This window comes from Eufriesea mexicana, unplaced genomic scaffold, assembly GCF_001483705.2.
Source record: "Eufriesea mexicana isolate 0111107269 unplaced genomic scaffold, ASM148370v2 scaffold377, whole genome shotgun sequence".
Taxonomy (NCBI): Eukaryota; Metazoa; Arthropoda; class Insecta; order Hymenoptera; family Apidae; genus Eufriesea; species Eufriesea mexicana.
Window position 1 is genome coordinate 215269 of NW_016908524.1, and position 15723 is coordinate 230991.

Sequence of the window (15723 nt, forward strand, 5' to 3'; positions counted from 1 at the left end):
TACACGACAGCTCCCCTATTTCTATTGTTAAATCCGATCTCTTTGTCATACCACGTGACGTTCTATTTATTCCACTTACCGTTTCTACTTATTTTTGGATTATAATCACCTTCGAAATGCCACAGACACTCGCCTGAATTAACGTACTACTTGAATTTCGTGTAATTGATTTGTTCGATGTGCACGATTATTTCGAGTCGAGGAAAAATCGCAAGAGCCTGAAAGATATTTCAAAGGTAATGTAATCGCTGGTTAAGCGACTTACCCTTATTAACTCATAGAGCTAGCTAACGAAGCTTCGCGATTTCCTTTTCGCTCGGCATTTCTCTATTCTTACGGCTCACCGAAAACCCAGTGGAGGGAAAAAATGGCATAATCGGGGAGGATCGGCCAGAGAGGATTCCTTGGAAGAAGCAACGGAGGAAGCCGGTATCGCTTCGTCCCGAGTCACCGGAATGACCGCAATAATCAAGGATCAGGGTGTAATCGAGGATCATAAGTGGCAGGGCAATTAGTATTCACGTACAGCTATCGTCAGCAGCCGGCAATTGCCATTCTAAAGAGCCGTTTTGTGACTCTATCTCTGACAATTGCGCGACGCCAGTTGAAACTAATTCGACGAAACCATAAGAACGGACGTTTGGCTACGTCTCATGGTATTACGGGGCGCGTGCTGCACGCGGATCCCGGCGAACAGCTGAGAAGAAACCCGAGAGTACGACGAAGCAAAGTCAGCGTTGCCGCCTGGAAATAGCTTTGGCAACGGTCACGCCAACGTGCTGTCTTGGTCCATAAAATGGAAGATTACTAGCGTGTTGCTTTTCCACACACGCTTCTTGTCGCGCCTCGTTCCGCCTCTCATCCCGTACCGCGGCTAATATAGATCATACACTAACGATTTCTGCTGTACGTGTCGTTTAGCTCGTAATAACGGAACTTTGTCGAATTTGTTGCACCTTGGCTGTCGCAGGATCGTTCAAAGGTGTCCACAGCTCGTTGTCCTGCTTGCCTCATCCGTGGCGCTTCCTTCTTGGCTGACCGTTCGCTTTTCTAGGTTAGGTCAACAATAAGTTCAGCTCGGGGAACCCTGCTAGCGATCCGAGTTCCGAGGAAAGATTTAATTTATAATTATTACCAGCTCTGGTAATTCTCTGGTAAGCTAAAATTTGGAGATTTTCTCATGCTCTCGCACAGATTTTTGCGATGTCTAACTTGTAAATGGAGGAGAAGAGAGAGCTGGGTTAACACGTTAAGTGCCCAGACCGTTTTACTTGCCGTTCAGGCCCAGACTCGGCTGTCAAGTGGGCTACCGAGGTGGGCAAGGTGTTCATAAAACTCGGAGATACTGCACCAATTGTTATAACAGGAATTCCCAAACGTTAGATCCAAAGATGGCGAAGAATTTCCTGATTCCTGTGGACCGGTGTAACACTTAACCGGTGTTATCCAACTGAGTAAAGTACAATCAGCCATTGAGTAATAGACTTATTTGATTGTACTTTACTCAGTTGGATACAATATTCCTTCGTTCCTATCTATACACTGCTTTCGTCTCTCAAAACTCCGTCGTCCGCTCATCGAGCTGCCCTCTTAACAGTGGGCCTTCTTTGTTAATCTGCTGCGAAGATCAAGCGGATCGTCGCTTCATTTTGAGACTCCAGTTATCGTTACTACGTGCTCGTCACCCATGGAACTCTTAGGAACTCAACTGTTCGAAAATTGGAAGTTTCTGTGACAATTTTTGTGCTTTATCATCTGTCGTCACTCATGCCACCTAATCGGCAACCAGAGCTCGCGTACTCCTAGCAACTCAAATGTTCGAAAACTGGAAGTTTCTGTGACAATTCTTGTGATTTTTCATCTGTCGACTTCTCAGTAGTAACTCCCCAAAGTCGAAGATTAAACAATTTTTAAATAAAAATTAATTTCAGTCGATTGGATGACAAAGCGTGAACCAGCGAAGGATCATTGGAAATCATGGCAAATAAAGCGTAAACGTAATAATTCAACTCGAAGATTGTCCAAGTTTACTAAATCGTTTTACAAGACCTGTCCCGTCAAAGCAGCGTGTTATAGGATAGTCTGAATACAAATCAAGTCTTTGCAATCGGAGAAGATGCCATCATCTCGCGTTCTTCATCTTTCAACGACCTTTCTCTGGCATTCGAGTGTAACAATCGAACCTGGTTAGACAGAAGTTATTGGCCAAGATGGGAACGGTCCTTTCAATTGGATCCGATAATAATATTCAAAGAGGACGGTAAACTATTCGGTACCCTTGATAAAATATTTCCTTCGTTTGCACAGCGCTCTGTTGGAGACCCGGCTCGGTTCTTTCGGCAGGTTAATTTTCCACCATTTTAAACGCGAACCAAAGGGAATTAATTAAATCAAAGATTCGCGAAATTTGTTCTACTACACAAACCAGGACCCCGGCAAAGGGAAGACGTTCCGTCGCTACTCGAACAGCGGGTCAAGATTTTAATCCGATAATTGTCACTTTCTCAAACCGAAGACCCTGGTCTGCGGTACAGCTTCGCGCGAAAAATTTCCTCCACTGTTTTTAGAACACTTCAACCATCGGTAGAATGGCTCCCTATTAATCATCGACAGTCCCTCTCTCTGTGTCGCGAAACGTTAATCAGCGAAGGGATGTTGAAGAGGTGGATCAGGAAGTATAATATATATGACAAACGATGGTGTATCCTATGGGTTCCAGATTTTCTCGAGATTATTCCAATGTATACAAATTTTACATTGGAATGTAACAATGTATCTCTCGCTTGATGGCGTGGAAGAAGATTAATCGAGGTTTATACGTTCCATGAATTTTACCTTTCCATGGGAAAATGGGTGTGACGAAATAGTACGAGTATGCGATAACAGATCAACGAGGTTTTAGTCGAACGTGTTGGACCTGATCGTAAAAATTGACTATTGTATTGGGTTAAGTAAATAAATAGGAAATATCGAATTTCGCTGTGTTTATAAAACAGTAAGCTAATAATAGTAAGCTTCCTGAATTTTTTAATCCTGAATATCGAATAGTAGTAAATTTGACTTAATAGTTCCACTCTACAATCCATTTTCTTTTTTGGTAAATATATATGTATGAAAATTGTATCGTACAATTGTATCTTACCTAATTAGAAGGCAATGTTTATTAAAAAGCCTATACATAAAATTCGATATATAGTGAACTAAAATGGTACAAGTTATTCTATTAAAATCTTGTAATTAATGAGATTTAGTACTTCTATTTTATCTATATTTTTCTATCTTCTTGAACCTTTTAAATGAAGAATTTTCTTTTCCTTGTAAATATATATTAGAAAATTGTATCATCCAATTATATCTTATTTAATTATAAAACAATGTTTGTTAAAAAGGCAATATATAAAATTCGATATACAGTGGACTAAAATAGTAGAAATCATTGTGTTAAAACACTGTAATTAATGAGATTTAATGGCTTTATTTTATTCATATCCTTCTATCCTCTCGAACCTTTTAAATGCAGAATTTTCTTTTCCTTGTAAATATGCATATGAAAATTGTATCATCCAATTAAATCTCATTTAATTAGAAGACAATGTTTTTTTAAAAAAGACAATATATAAAATTCGATATATAGTGGACTAAAATGGTAAAAGTTATTCTATTAAAACTCTGTAATTAACGAAATTTAGTACTTTTATCTTATCCATATTTTTTTATCTTCTCAAACCCTTTAAATGAAGAATTTTCTTTTCCTTGTAAATATACATATGAAAATTTTATCACCCAATTATACCTCATTTAATTAGAAGACAATGTTTATTAAAAAGACAATATATAAAATTCGATATACAGTGGACTAAAGTGGTAGAAATTATTCTATTAAAACCCTGTAATTAATGAGATTTAATGGCTTCATTTTATCCATATCCTTCCATCTTCTTGAACCTTGTAAATGTAGAAAAGCAGTTAAATTTCGAATCTAGTCGCATTTTATCTACTAATATAAACCGTCATTAAATTTCAAAAAAATTTCATCTAAATTTTATCTTCCATTTCCAGACTCGACGTATAGTCCTCATTAATTCGCCTAATTATTACGACCTCGGTAGTAAATATGTGAGTAAATTTTACAACTTACATCGCATCCTTCCTCAAAGACATTCAAGAGCGAGTACCTCGTTGTAATTCAGAATAACTGCGCCATCATTTCCTATCGAGAAGTCAGCGTCATTAATGACACGGTGATCCCTGATTTCGGTAGCGGTTAGATAAGGGATGCTGTAAAGTTTAAGTACTTTTCATTTCCGGTTGCACAGACAGCGCAGTTTCATTTCGGTATAATCGCGCAGCTGGGTCTCGTACCCTTGTATCGCGAGTTTCGGTTAAAATAGAACGTGCAATTATCTCCTTCGTTGTTGAAGATATGTACAACAGCACGTCCCACGAGGTGCGAAGATTTTTCGCCAGAAAATCATCCTTAGATAAAAACGGAATATCGCAAATTCGGCTAAAAAATACTTGTCAAATTTCTGTTATCTCTCAGTCTTATTCCTCGTCGTTTAAACACAAGGAAATTAATTTAATTCTATGAAAATAGGTATTCTTGTGTGTCGTTGTTTGATAAATACTACTAATAACCAACGAAGTATTACGTGTATCAGATATGCGAAGAATAATTAACAACCGTACAACCTTGATAATCCGAATAAATATGAAAGCAGAGATGTTGAGAGGGTGAAAGAATTTTTGAATAATAACAGGAGGTCGTGTTCGAAGAAGAATGGAATCGTGTTAATGTGAAAGCAGAAAACCTGATAATGTTATGTCACGTTTAAATTGTGCGGAAGATACACTCAGAAGTTACTTTTCCAACAGCCTTTGTGTATAATGAAGAGCCAGAATTTTCCAGCCGTGTAACATTAGATGGAATATAATTAAGAGATGTATCTAGATATTTAACAACAGAATCAACAAACAAACCAAAATTCACTGTGGGCAAAATTAGTACTCGCTTCCGTCGAGGCAGAAAATAATATTGCATAAAATGTAAAATTAAACAAGTTTATAAAATAATTTCAAATAAATCGCAATCGCGTATGCGGAAGAAATAATAGGTATACAATCTGACGGGTTCATGTTTGTTGAAATAAATATTTTAATTGCGATTGAATGGAGAAAAATAAAAAATGAGCGTGACTAAGTTTGACGTGCTTTGAAATATTATTAATTAAATAATATTAATTGGATAAAGTTACACAACATCCGTTTAGTTAAATTTTCCTCTCATCTCTGGGGTGAAATAGAATGACTGGATATTTTTAAAAATCCTACTTTCCTTTGAAACCAATCTTTCTTTCTAATGGAAGCACGGTTCTATATTTGATGAATTATCAGTAAAATCCAGATCACTTTTATTAGGTTGGTGCATATGAAATGTCGGATTTTTTTACATGCGAACGTTTGTCTCCCTGCTTTCGTAATACTTTTGTTTTTGGCATAACCTCGTTTATAGTTGTACTGTCCATTGCCAGAGTTACATTTCAACAAAGGAGATTTTCGCGAAAGTGTTCCCTTTTGTTATTTGTTTTGAATTTTGTAGCAATATGAATTCAACCGATATTTGTGTAATTTTTTTGTATGTGTATAAACTTGGTAATAATGCTGCAAAAGCTGCACGCAACATAAACCAAGCGTTTGGGGAGAATGCAGTTAACGATCGAAAAGTGCAGCGTTGGTTTGAAAAATTTCGTTCTGGTGATTTTCCACTACAAAATGATCCGCGTGGAAGACCCAAAACTTCTGTGAAAAATGATGATCCGAAGGCATTGGTGGAAACGAATTCAACTGTATCCATGAGAGAACTTGCTACCAGGATGAACGTTGATCATACAACAATATTACGACATCTTTCTGAAATTGGAAAGGTAAAGAAAATGGATAAGTGGGTACCGCACGAACTAACCGAGCGAAATAAGCTGGATCGGTTGAACGTATGCTCATCGTTACTAACCCGATTTCATCGACAGCCATTTTTTGATTGGAATATTACCTGTGATGAAAAATGGGTTCTTTACGACAACAGGAAAAGGTGAGCTCGGTGGCTTGATAGGGATGAGATTTGTGCCCATACTCCAAGCCCATAACTTCATCCACGGAAGATTTTAATCACAGTTTGGTGGAATGTGACTGGGATAATTCATTACTCGTTCCTTCGAACTGGGCATACAATTATGGCCCAAAGCACTGCCAGTACATTGATGAGATGCACGAAAAATTGAAAATTATTGAAAACATCACTTCTCAACCGGCATGGCCCACTGCTTTTCCATAACAATGCTCGGCCGCATACATCGCACAAAACAATTGCGAAATTAAATGAATTAAACTATGAAATTTTGCAGCACCCAGCCTATTCACCTGATCTCTCGCCAACGGACTTTCATTTTTTTTAATATTTACAACTGTTTTTACGTGCTGAACAGTAAGGAAATGAAGACAGTTTGCAAAATTCAATATCAGAGCTTATTGATTCTAAAGATCAGAATTTTGTTAAGACAGGCATCTATGCTTTAAAGTCTCATTGGGAAAGGTGTATTGAAGCGAATGGAGCATATTCTGATTGAATAACCAGATTTTGAAAAAAGATATGCAGTTTCAAACATTCACTTAAAAATCCGACATTTAATACGCACCAACCTAATAGTACCATCGGTCAGACATTTTCAGTGATACAAACTGGCATTGGTTATACATTTCCAGTGATATAGGTTGGCATTGGTCAGAAATTTTCAGTGATATCGGCTGGCATTGTTCAGACATTTTCAGTGATATAGGGCCGAACTGGTCAGTCATTTTCAGTGATTTAGACTGTCATTGGGAAGACATTTTCAGTGATATGAGCCGGCGTTGGTCCGGTATTTTCAGTGATATAAGCTGTCATTTGTCAGATATTTTCAGTGACGCAAGGTAGCATTGGTCAGACTTTTTCAGTGATGCAAACTAGGATTGGTCAAAAATTTTTAGTAACGCTAAGTAGTACCATCGGTCAGACATTTTCAGTGATGCAAAGTAGTACCACCGGTCAGACATTTTCCGTGCTACAAAGTAGTACCACCGGTCAAACATTTTCAGTGATGCAAAGTAGAACCATCGGTCAGACATTTTCAGTGATGCAAAGTAGTACCATCGGTCAGACATTTTCCTCTGTCTACTTATATTCACTATATATCATTTTAATACTAGAATAGGTCAAAATGATTAATTCCAATTTTTCACGTTGCAATTATGAAAAATGTGCAATCGCTTTTTATCGCATTAAAGGTCGATAACACCAACGCTACACATAACTACCTGTACATACTGCGATATATCGAAACACCCATTACAGATCAGTAATTTCAGCGTTGATTGTAATTTTCCTCGCTTCGGACTATTTTTAACCCCAGCAGGGTGTTAAATTGAAAACCGATACGATCCTTTTTAAGACTACGTGAAATAATACGATCCTAATCACTCTTATAAAAAACGACCTTGCAGTTTCCCGTCTAGAAAATTGTTCCATCCCCTTAATCACGGAAAATTTGATCAAGTGGTTTGTTCCTGATAGATTGCACCGCAAGCCGTCACGACAATACCACAGCGACGCAAGGCCGTTGCGGTTCAAGTACCAATAAAAATTCGTCCTCGAGTATTATTAAATTTCACGGAGAGCTAATGCGTCAAATCTAGCACGGTTGCAACGGTACATCCCCGTGCGCTGCAATAAATGGTTCTAATTGCCCGTGACACTGATAAGGATAATAAAATGACGCGGTCCAGAATTTCCAATGGAACCCCTAAAATTCCCGGTACCGTTAACGCCCTCGAATTTCGTTAAATATCGCGCGTAAAATTGAAAACGATGAATTAAAAATTTTTTATTTTCCATCTATGTACAAAGTGTCCCATTGAAATCGATCCAGCCGAATATCCTCCAAATCATTAACCCCGTTTCTCGATTAAAGATTTTATCAAATAAACTGACTGACACGCAAGGGTAGCATCCATCACAAAATTAAGTAATAATGTACTTAAATTAAATAATTTACAAAATTAATAGTAATTAAGTTGTAATTACGACACGTGGTATTGCGATGATTTGATATTCGCATGACATAAACCATACTGAAGCTCGATTTACGTTTTCTCGAGCAAAGCTCGAAGAATTGATATCGCGGTTTAATAATATTAACCCTTTGCACTCGGCGATTTTTTCGTTACAGGAAAATAGTAAAATGCAAGACTTTCTGCCATAAAACCGACGATATCTCTAAAACGGTAAATAAGAAATCGTATGCAAATTAAGACGTAGAATTATTTTACTTCGATATTCCACGCATCGTTGGATAATTATAAATTTGATATAGTAATTAACATCCATCTTTAGAATCTGATTAAATAGCGACTGAGAGGCGCCTCTCGAGTACAAAGAGTTAACGCTAAGGTTACAGACGCTAGCTGTATTCCTATTTCTACGGACACCTGTCAAATTTAAAGGGAAAGGAAACCACGTGTCTTTTCATTTTTCAACGATTATGATAGGATTTTATGTAGGTTTTACTTACAAATCTCAAGAGCTTTATTGGATATCTATTTTACTTATATCGGTATACACTATGTTTCTCACATTAGATGTTACTCAGAACTAAATTCAAAACAACTCACACAGCACGTCCACGCTCATCCTCACACACACACTCATACTTTCATACATGATTCGTCGATAACCAAGCACAGGACGTTACCGACTTGCAATTGAATAAATATTCGTGTTTCCTCAAATGTAAATCTAGTGTTAAATAAATAATTTAAATTGCTCGTAAGGCATCAGTGAACGCGTATCATCGTGTATGTATACGTTTGGTATTGTTTAATATTCTCGTCGCAAGTACTTCTATTTGTGCGCACTTGGTTTTATCCGGTCCAACAATGGCGCGAGAGAAGAATATTTCCAAAGCTGTACAAATACTTCAGTTAATTAAAAACTCCGTGGAAATTGTTACAACGCAGCGCGCGCGTAACTGTACCCCGCGAGAAGCACTTTTAATTAGCGGTGATTTCACGCTGAATTAGATAACGAAAATAAAACGTTAATAGCGTGCATTAATAACCGGAGAATTATTAAATCAGCCGCGATGATAACGCGTCGAAATTCCCGCGTCTCGCGGCTACAACCATTCCCGTCATCTGTCCAGCGATTGCCAGCGACACTGACAAGAATAATAAAATAATGCAACGTGCAGTGTCCGCGACTGGGAAAAAAGCTGTCACTTGTGGAATTTCTGCTTTCGACAAACCTCTCTATATCCCTCTCTCTCTCGCTCCCTCTCCTCTCTCCGTTCGCTTCTTCCCCCTTTTTCGCATTTGGCAAGTTCAATTTGTTCACCGGTTGCGATTCACGGATCGTTTTCTGTTCGAAAACAGCCATAAGAGCTCTATAGTGCTCTTAGCGGGGCCGCAATAAATTCGCGTGGACGCAATCGTTCGTGCCGCAAATTCGATACGTCGATGCTTGGTATTGGTTTAAAACGGATCTCGCTGTCAAATTTGCCGAAATTCGTTGTATTCGCTCGGGGTGGATTAATGTCGAATTCATTATATCGAGATATCGCGAGTAAATATTTTTTATTTTCATCTTAATAATCTCGATCGAGGATTGAAACGAGCATCATCGCGGTCTTGACAGTCTTGATCAGCGAGCGAGATTGAAGTTAATTTTATGGACTTTGGTTACACAGTGCATACTCGATAATTTGCACTTGCTACTACGTGCGTATTGTACTTTGCTATAGTGGACAGGTAAACCGCACCGAGACGAGCGTTAACGCGATAAAACGTTTTTGAAATTATATCCATCACACCACGGCAAGACGCGAATACTGACCCAATTCCAATTTTATATTCACCTCGCGGATACATCGATTTTGCGCAACACTTGCAAGCGAATTCGATATACATGCGTGAAAGCTTTCGCGACATGTATTAATCTCTTTAATCGAATACACGACGAATTTACTATTGTCCAAGCAAGCATCTGTAGATGAGACGATTAAAAGATCCAGTGAAATTATACACTATGGTAGGAAATTTGTTTTTCCGGGCTCGCGAATAGTATAATAATAATAATAATAATAATAATAATAATAATAATAATAATAATAATAATAATAATAAGTAATAAAATGGCAGTAAAATCGAATGCTTAAACAGTTGCACTAACACAGAGATACCTGCAGTAATAATTCAAGCTTAATATTCAAAATAGATTTATTTTTCAGGTTAATCGTAATTTTATTTCACCTGACCTATATCAGGCGCCATGCTTCACACCCCGCTCCACATATCTAACATATCCAATAAAATTATGCAAATCACGGATGAAACATACACTAAGCCGTTTTTGACCAACATGATCCCCAGGCCATTTATTGTGGTAGTGGTTACATAGATTTTTAAGTATATATGTGTTGGAATGAGTGGAACAAGAATGCATGGGATTCCAATATGTAATGAATTCAGGTTATTATGATAAACGAGTATGCGTGTAATGATTGAGGTGTGTGTGAATTGTATATGTCAATGTAAAGTATGAAGAAGAAAGAAAAAGAGAGTGATTTGAGATACGTGAGTTGCAATTGAGTTATAATAGTGAGAAGACGTGTGAGAGAGTAATCGTGATAAATTAATAATATTTAAAAGTTATATTTTTTTACAATCTTTCTAATTAAATAAAGAATTGTTCTTGTTGTTAAATTTCATCCACCATCAAAATTGATATATTATCACGCGATATGTCACTACATCATCAGTCCATAAATAATTAGCTTGTTTAGAGTAGTTATCATACCAAGTACACCAGTTCAACTGTAAAAGTCAGTTAGTTCTAAAATTTTCGATTAGTGCAAAAGAACTAGAAGAGTAGCGACGTTTTGCAGCGATTGCCGGAATAAACCATTTTTATGCATCCCTTGATTTAAAAAGGTCAACCATTACGTGTAATTAATAAATATCGTATGTATAACAATTTAACAAATTGATGTGCTTCGTCCTATACTGCGTTTTGCATAATGCCTCATTCTTTCAATGGAAATATATTTCTGTCAGAATTAAATTTGTCATGAAACATGTTTTCAGTGTATTAAATAGATATGTCTACGTGTACCATTTATAGTACCACAAGTGTATATATATGTATCGTTAACACTAGATTTACGGAACCCGTCAATTTGATGGGTTGCTCCAATTATACGATGGTAACAGGTTTAATTAACTTATATTAAGACCATTAATATTGTAACTGTTTTCAAATTAAACTAATTGTTAAAAAAAAAGACACGTGGTTTCCTTTACCTGTCAATTTGACAGGTGTCAAATACGTAGAAACAGGTATACAGATAGCGTCCGTAAATCTAGTTTTAAAATATCGTAATTTGTTGAAACAGGAGCAGCACAAGTACTTTTACGGTCACTACAACTGCTTCAACAGAATTTTTATCAATGTTAACCGTTTCTCCCAATTATTAAATTTTTTCTGTTCACCCACTCATTTCAAGCAGAGTATATTGTGTTAAAGGGGTTACCGCGAAAGGAATAGTAAACTGTGGAAAACTGTAGAGAAACTGTGTAAATCTTTATTCAACGGGCGAACAGTGACGATTAATAGTCGTTTCGATTTAAAGTTCCTTGTTCCTCATTGGCCTGTATCTGACAAGGTAAACCTTTGAGTTAATTTCACAGATAACTGGGAGTTCGTTGAAATTAAATAGAACAGAACTGTTCAGAGCCTCGCAGGTCAAAAGTCGTCTTCAGAAGACCGGTGACAAAAGACTGCGTGACAAAAGACAGAACATTGGGGGAAGGGATCGTTCCCAGACCGCTGGAATGTAGAGTTTGCCTCTCTATTGAATTTTACCATAACATATTGTATCTCTTATCGGCCAACAGCAACTCTAGATGACTCTGTAGTATACATTATTTTTCCTGTTACCAAAGGGTTATTACCCGTTAAGATAAATAAATAAATAATATATTGGAATAAACCAACATCTTTTATTCCATATATTTGCTGAAAGTATCCCTATACAAATATACCGAGTGCTATATAAAATCGAGTGGGCCGATGTCTACAAGCCTAAAACTGCAAAACACAAATGCTGAACCCTCAGCCGCGGTTCCAAAAACCCGGCAACAACTCTCCGAAGTTCAGTTTCACCCCCGGAGAGGAGCAGGAACAGCCGGAAGCATGGTCGGTGTCGGTGTCGCAACGTATCGCCTTTAATACCGCAATTTCCATGAAACTGTGGCTCGTCGCAGTCGAACAAGAGCAACTGGTCCACGGGCATCCCCGAAGCGATCGCGGACGTGTGAAAATCGTCGAGCTCGGCCGTGGATCCGCTTTATTCGCCGAGGGAACTACGCGAAACTCTACACGTCAGTTGCGGATTCCGGGATGTGTCCCGTCGATTTATCTCGCACACGTGGCCCAACTTTCGTTCGGTGGCCATGATTTTCGGAGGCGAAGTTCCAGCGCGGAGGAAACCCACGAAGAACCAACCCCTAGCGCGATCGCAACCGGCCCTGCGGCCCTGGTCCGTCGGTGTGCGAGAAAACGATACGACGACAGGGGGTGGTTGGGGATTTTCGCGACCAAGGACCACGCACGGAAAATGCCCGTTGGAAAATGAGGAGCGACGAGCCGGGGTTCGACACGGAGTTCGTTACCACGGCAGTGCGCTTCGACGATCGGCTCGCGATGTAATATGCAACGACGTGGATGGCGGCCGCGTCCGACCGGAATGCAAACGCGTGCACGATAATCGACGCGGTTGTAATTGAATGCGTGGTGTAAATCGACCGATTGACGAATGAAATATGACTCCACGATGGAAATATGCAGGGAAGAAAAGGACGAATTAGGTCGGATTGCGAATTTTCGTCGGCTCGGATCTCGCTTTGTTCGATCACTGTGTTCGGCTTCTGACCTTTCGATGGGTGCTGGTATTTTCTGCAAAATACCGCGGTAAATAAATAAGATTGGACAAAGAAACCGGTTGATTGGCCAGTGACGAGTACAAGTGTGTCGTGTAACCGGTGGTACCAGAGGAAACGTGGAGATTCTATATGGAAAATGGAGAATAAAATTCTTTCATTTGAAGCTTCGTTAGCGAGAAAGCCGACTTTGAACATCCATTGGGCCATGTAAGCCAAAGCTAAATGCAAAGTCGATATTCTCGACAATGGAGCTTCAAATGGAGAAATTTTATTTTATATTTTTTATTCAGTTTTTTTATATAGAATCACCATTTCCTTCACTAGTTACGTGACTTCGAGTCATAAAGAGAAAAACAACTACGAATAACTATCCTAATGATTTTCCTTGACTTCTCGCTAGCAAGCTCGATACGACGCTACCTTTTCGACAAAATCATCCCTCGTTGTGGGGGTTGCTGTAGTCTGATGGCAGGTATGTTGATGCGGCAGGTATCCTCCGTGTGGTGGTAGTGGTAGAAGAGATGAAAGGAAAACGAAGGGATTTCGTCCTGATTTCGGGCCTAGTGCACTCGTGCTAGAGGACTTGTGGGGGTCGACCCTATGAGGGTTGCTTTTCTAGCGTCAGTGATACTTAGTATTATAGGAGCTCCGGAATGACCCCTCGAAATTACCGAATTTTCCAACCGTGTGGGGGTTACCGCCTTCACAGAGTTGCGACGAAGGCTTATAGGTTCCCATGGTGCTGCCGATTGGTATCCTGATGGCCGCGGTGCTATGATAGGTAGCAGATAGAAGCACGCAAAGAAGGGAATGCGTTCCGTCCTAGGCCTGTTAGTGGAAAGGCTACTCGTCGGAAAAGCTTTCCAGTAGGCCCTGCCTTAGACTTAGGAATACTTAGGAATACCATAGGAATTTTGTATTTATGGGAGTCGAGGATTCACCGAAAACTTACGTGAAACCTCGAATCTCCGTTTTCCATCTAGCAATGAGGGTGTGAACGTTGGTCGCCATACTCGTTTACTATAATTTTTTCCTTAAAATTCCCCTAACCCCATCAATTGCTAAAATTATTGCAGACCTATTGGTGAGCTATTCATTGACGAACGTTTCTTCCACTTTCACTGCTTTTCCCTTTCATAGCCCTTAAACTTACGATAATACAATACAGTCATGTTGACCATTCGATGACAAATGGTAGTGACGATTATTAGTCGTTTCGATTTAAAGTTCCCTGTTCCTCATTGTCCTGTATCTGACAAGGTAAACCTTTGAGTTAATTTCACAGATAACTGGGAGTTCGTTGAAATTAGCTACCGATTGAAGAAAATTCTCATACAGGAGATTTTAAGCAGTAGATTCTTTTCTCGAATGAACTTTGTGTTTCGAAAATGAATTCGGTTTCTTTGCCAGTGAACAGCAGGGTGAAGCACGACTTCGCCTGACAAACTAGTTAGCCAAGTCTGCGCGTAGTCACTAGTGCAGAACTCGGGTAGTTAATAGTACTTGTACAGAGCTCTAGTTCTAAGCTTTGAGTTTTAATAAGAATTACAAAACGTAACACTATTTGCCCCCGTTTGACGTGGTGCCTCTTCGAACTCTGGTTCACGCGATATATAGAAAACTGGGCAAACTCGGTGACTCTGAGGGACTGCAAACACCATGATTCTTAGACATGAAATAATAATTCGAGAGACAACGCGATACGAAAGAAATTTCTGTATAATTTTATCGCGGAAAAGAGGATTCCCGTGGAGACTTCATTTGAATATTCTTACACAACGTGTGAGAATATCACTTCAGAAAATTTAATCCGGTATAACCGTAATCGACTTTGTAGAACTTTATAACGAATTAGTTGGAATGAACTTGGATGCAAGTTAATTAGGAGAGCTGGGAAATTCACTAAAATTTTCTTGAATTACACTGTTCATCCTGAATGGTATCAGTGACATGTCTTAATTAGCAAATTAGTATTTAATGTATTAATAAATCGGGAAAGATTGGGGAAAAAATATGTCGTTGCAAAATAACCGTAAAATAGAGATTACAAATATTCGAAATACGTACGAGAGACACCATGATAAAAATTCATACCCATCAAAAAAGAAAGGAACGCATTCAAAGTTTAGTAACTCTGCAGCTATGTAATAACATTTCCTACTTTACGAGCTCGTACTGAAGCTCGTGTAAATTTCAGGTATAGCCAGATTCAGTAAGCGGAATCACGCGAACGCTCTAAGCAAAGATGCCGATTTATTTAATGGTACTTCGAATGTACTCTGGACAACAAGCTCGATAAGGAATGGAAATTAATATAGACATAATAAGAAGAAAAATCATTTTACCCAAATATTCCTTCTAATTAATAATATATATAATTTCATCTAAATTCTAATAAATTTCAACGAATTCCAATGAAATAGAGAAAATGAAAAACAAATATCGACGCGAAATAAGTTTCATCTTCGGACAGGAATAAAAGGACAGGCATTTTTCAGATTTTTGTTCCTAACAAACTGGAAAAAAGGGAGAGCAAAAATTAATTTCGTACACTCGGACGAGTTAACCTCGTAAGCACGATTTAATAAATTTCACCGATGCGGCGGCGGGGATATACGGGGTGAATAAACGAAACACTTCGTAAACGCAGGTGCAAATTCGTTATATTCACATGCAGATTATCTCGCGTGCCCA

At 38.5% G+C, this 15723-nt stretch overlaps 2 protein-coding genes across 4 annotated transcripts in view; one reads left to right on the forward strand and one right to left on the reverse strand.

Moving 5' to 3' along the window:
• Positions 1-15723, reverse strand: part of LOC108556251 (uncharacterized) — a 417682-nt gene that overhangs the window by 197902 nt on the left and 204057 nt on the right. The window lies entirely within an intron of this gene.
• LOC108556249 (histone-lysine N-methyltransferase SETMAR-like) lies at positions 5604-6331 on the forward strand. The gene is made up of 2 exons (XM_017912259.1): positions 5604-6088; positions 6172-6331. Exons 1-2 carry the CDS (start codon positions 5604-5606, stop codon positions 6329-6331), a joined length of 645 nt encoding a protein of 214 aa, XP_017767748.1.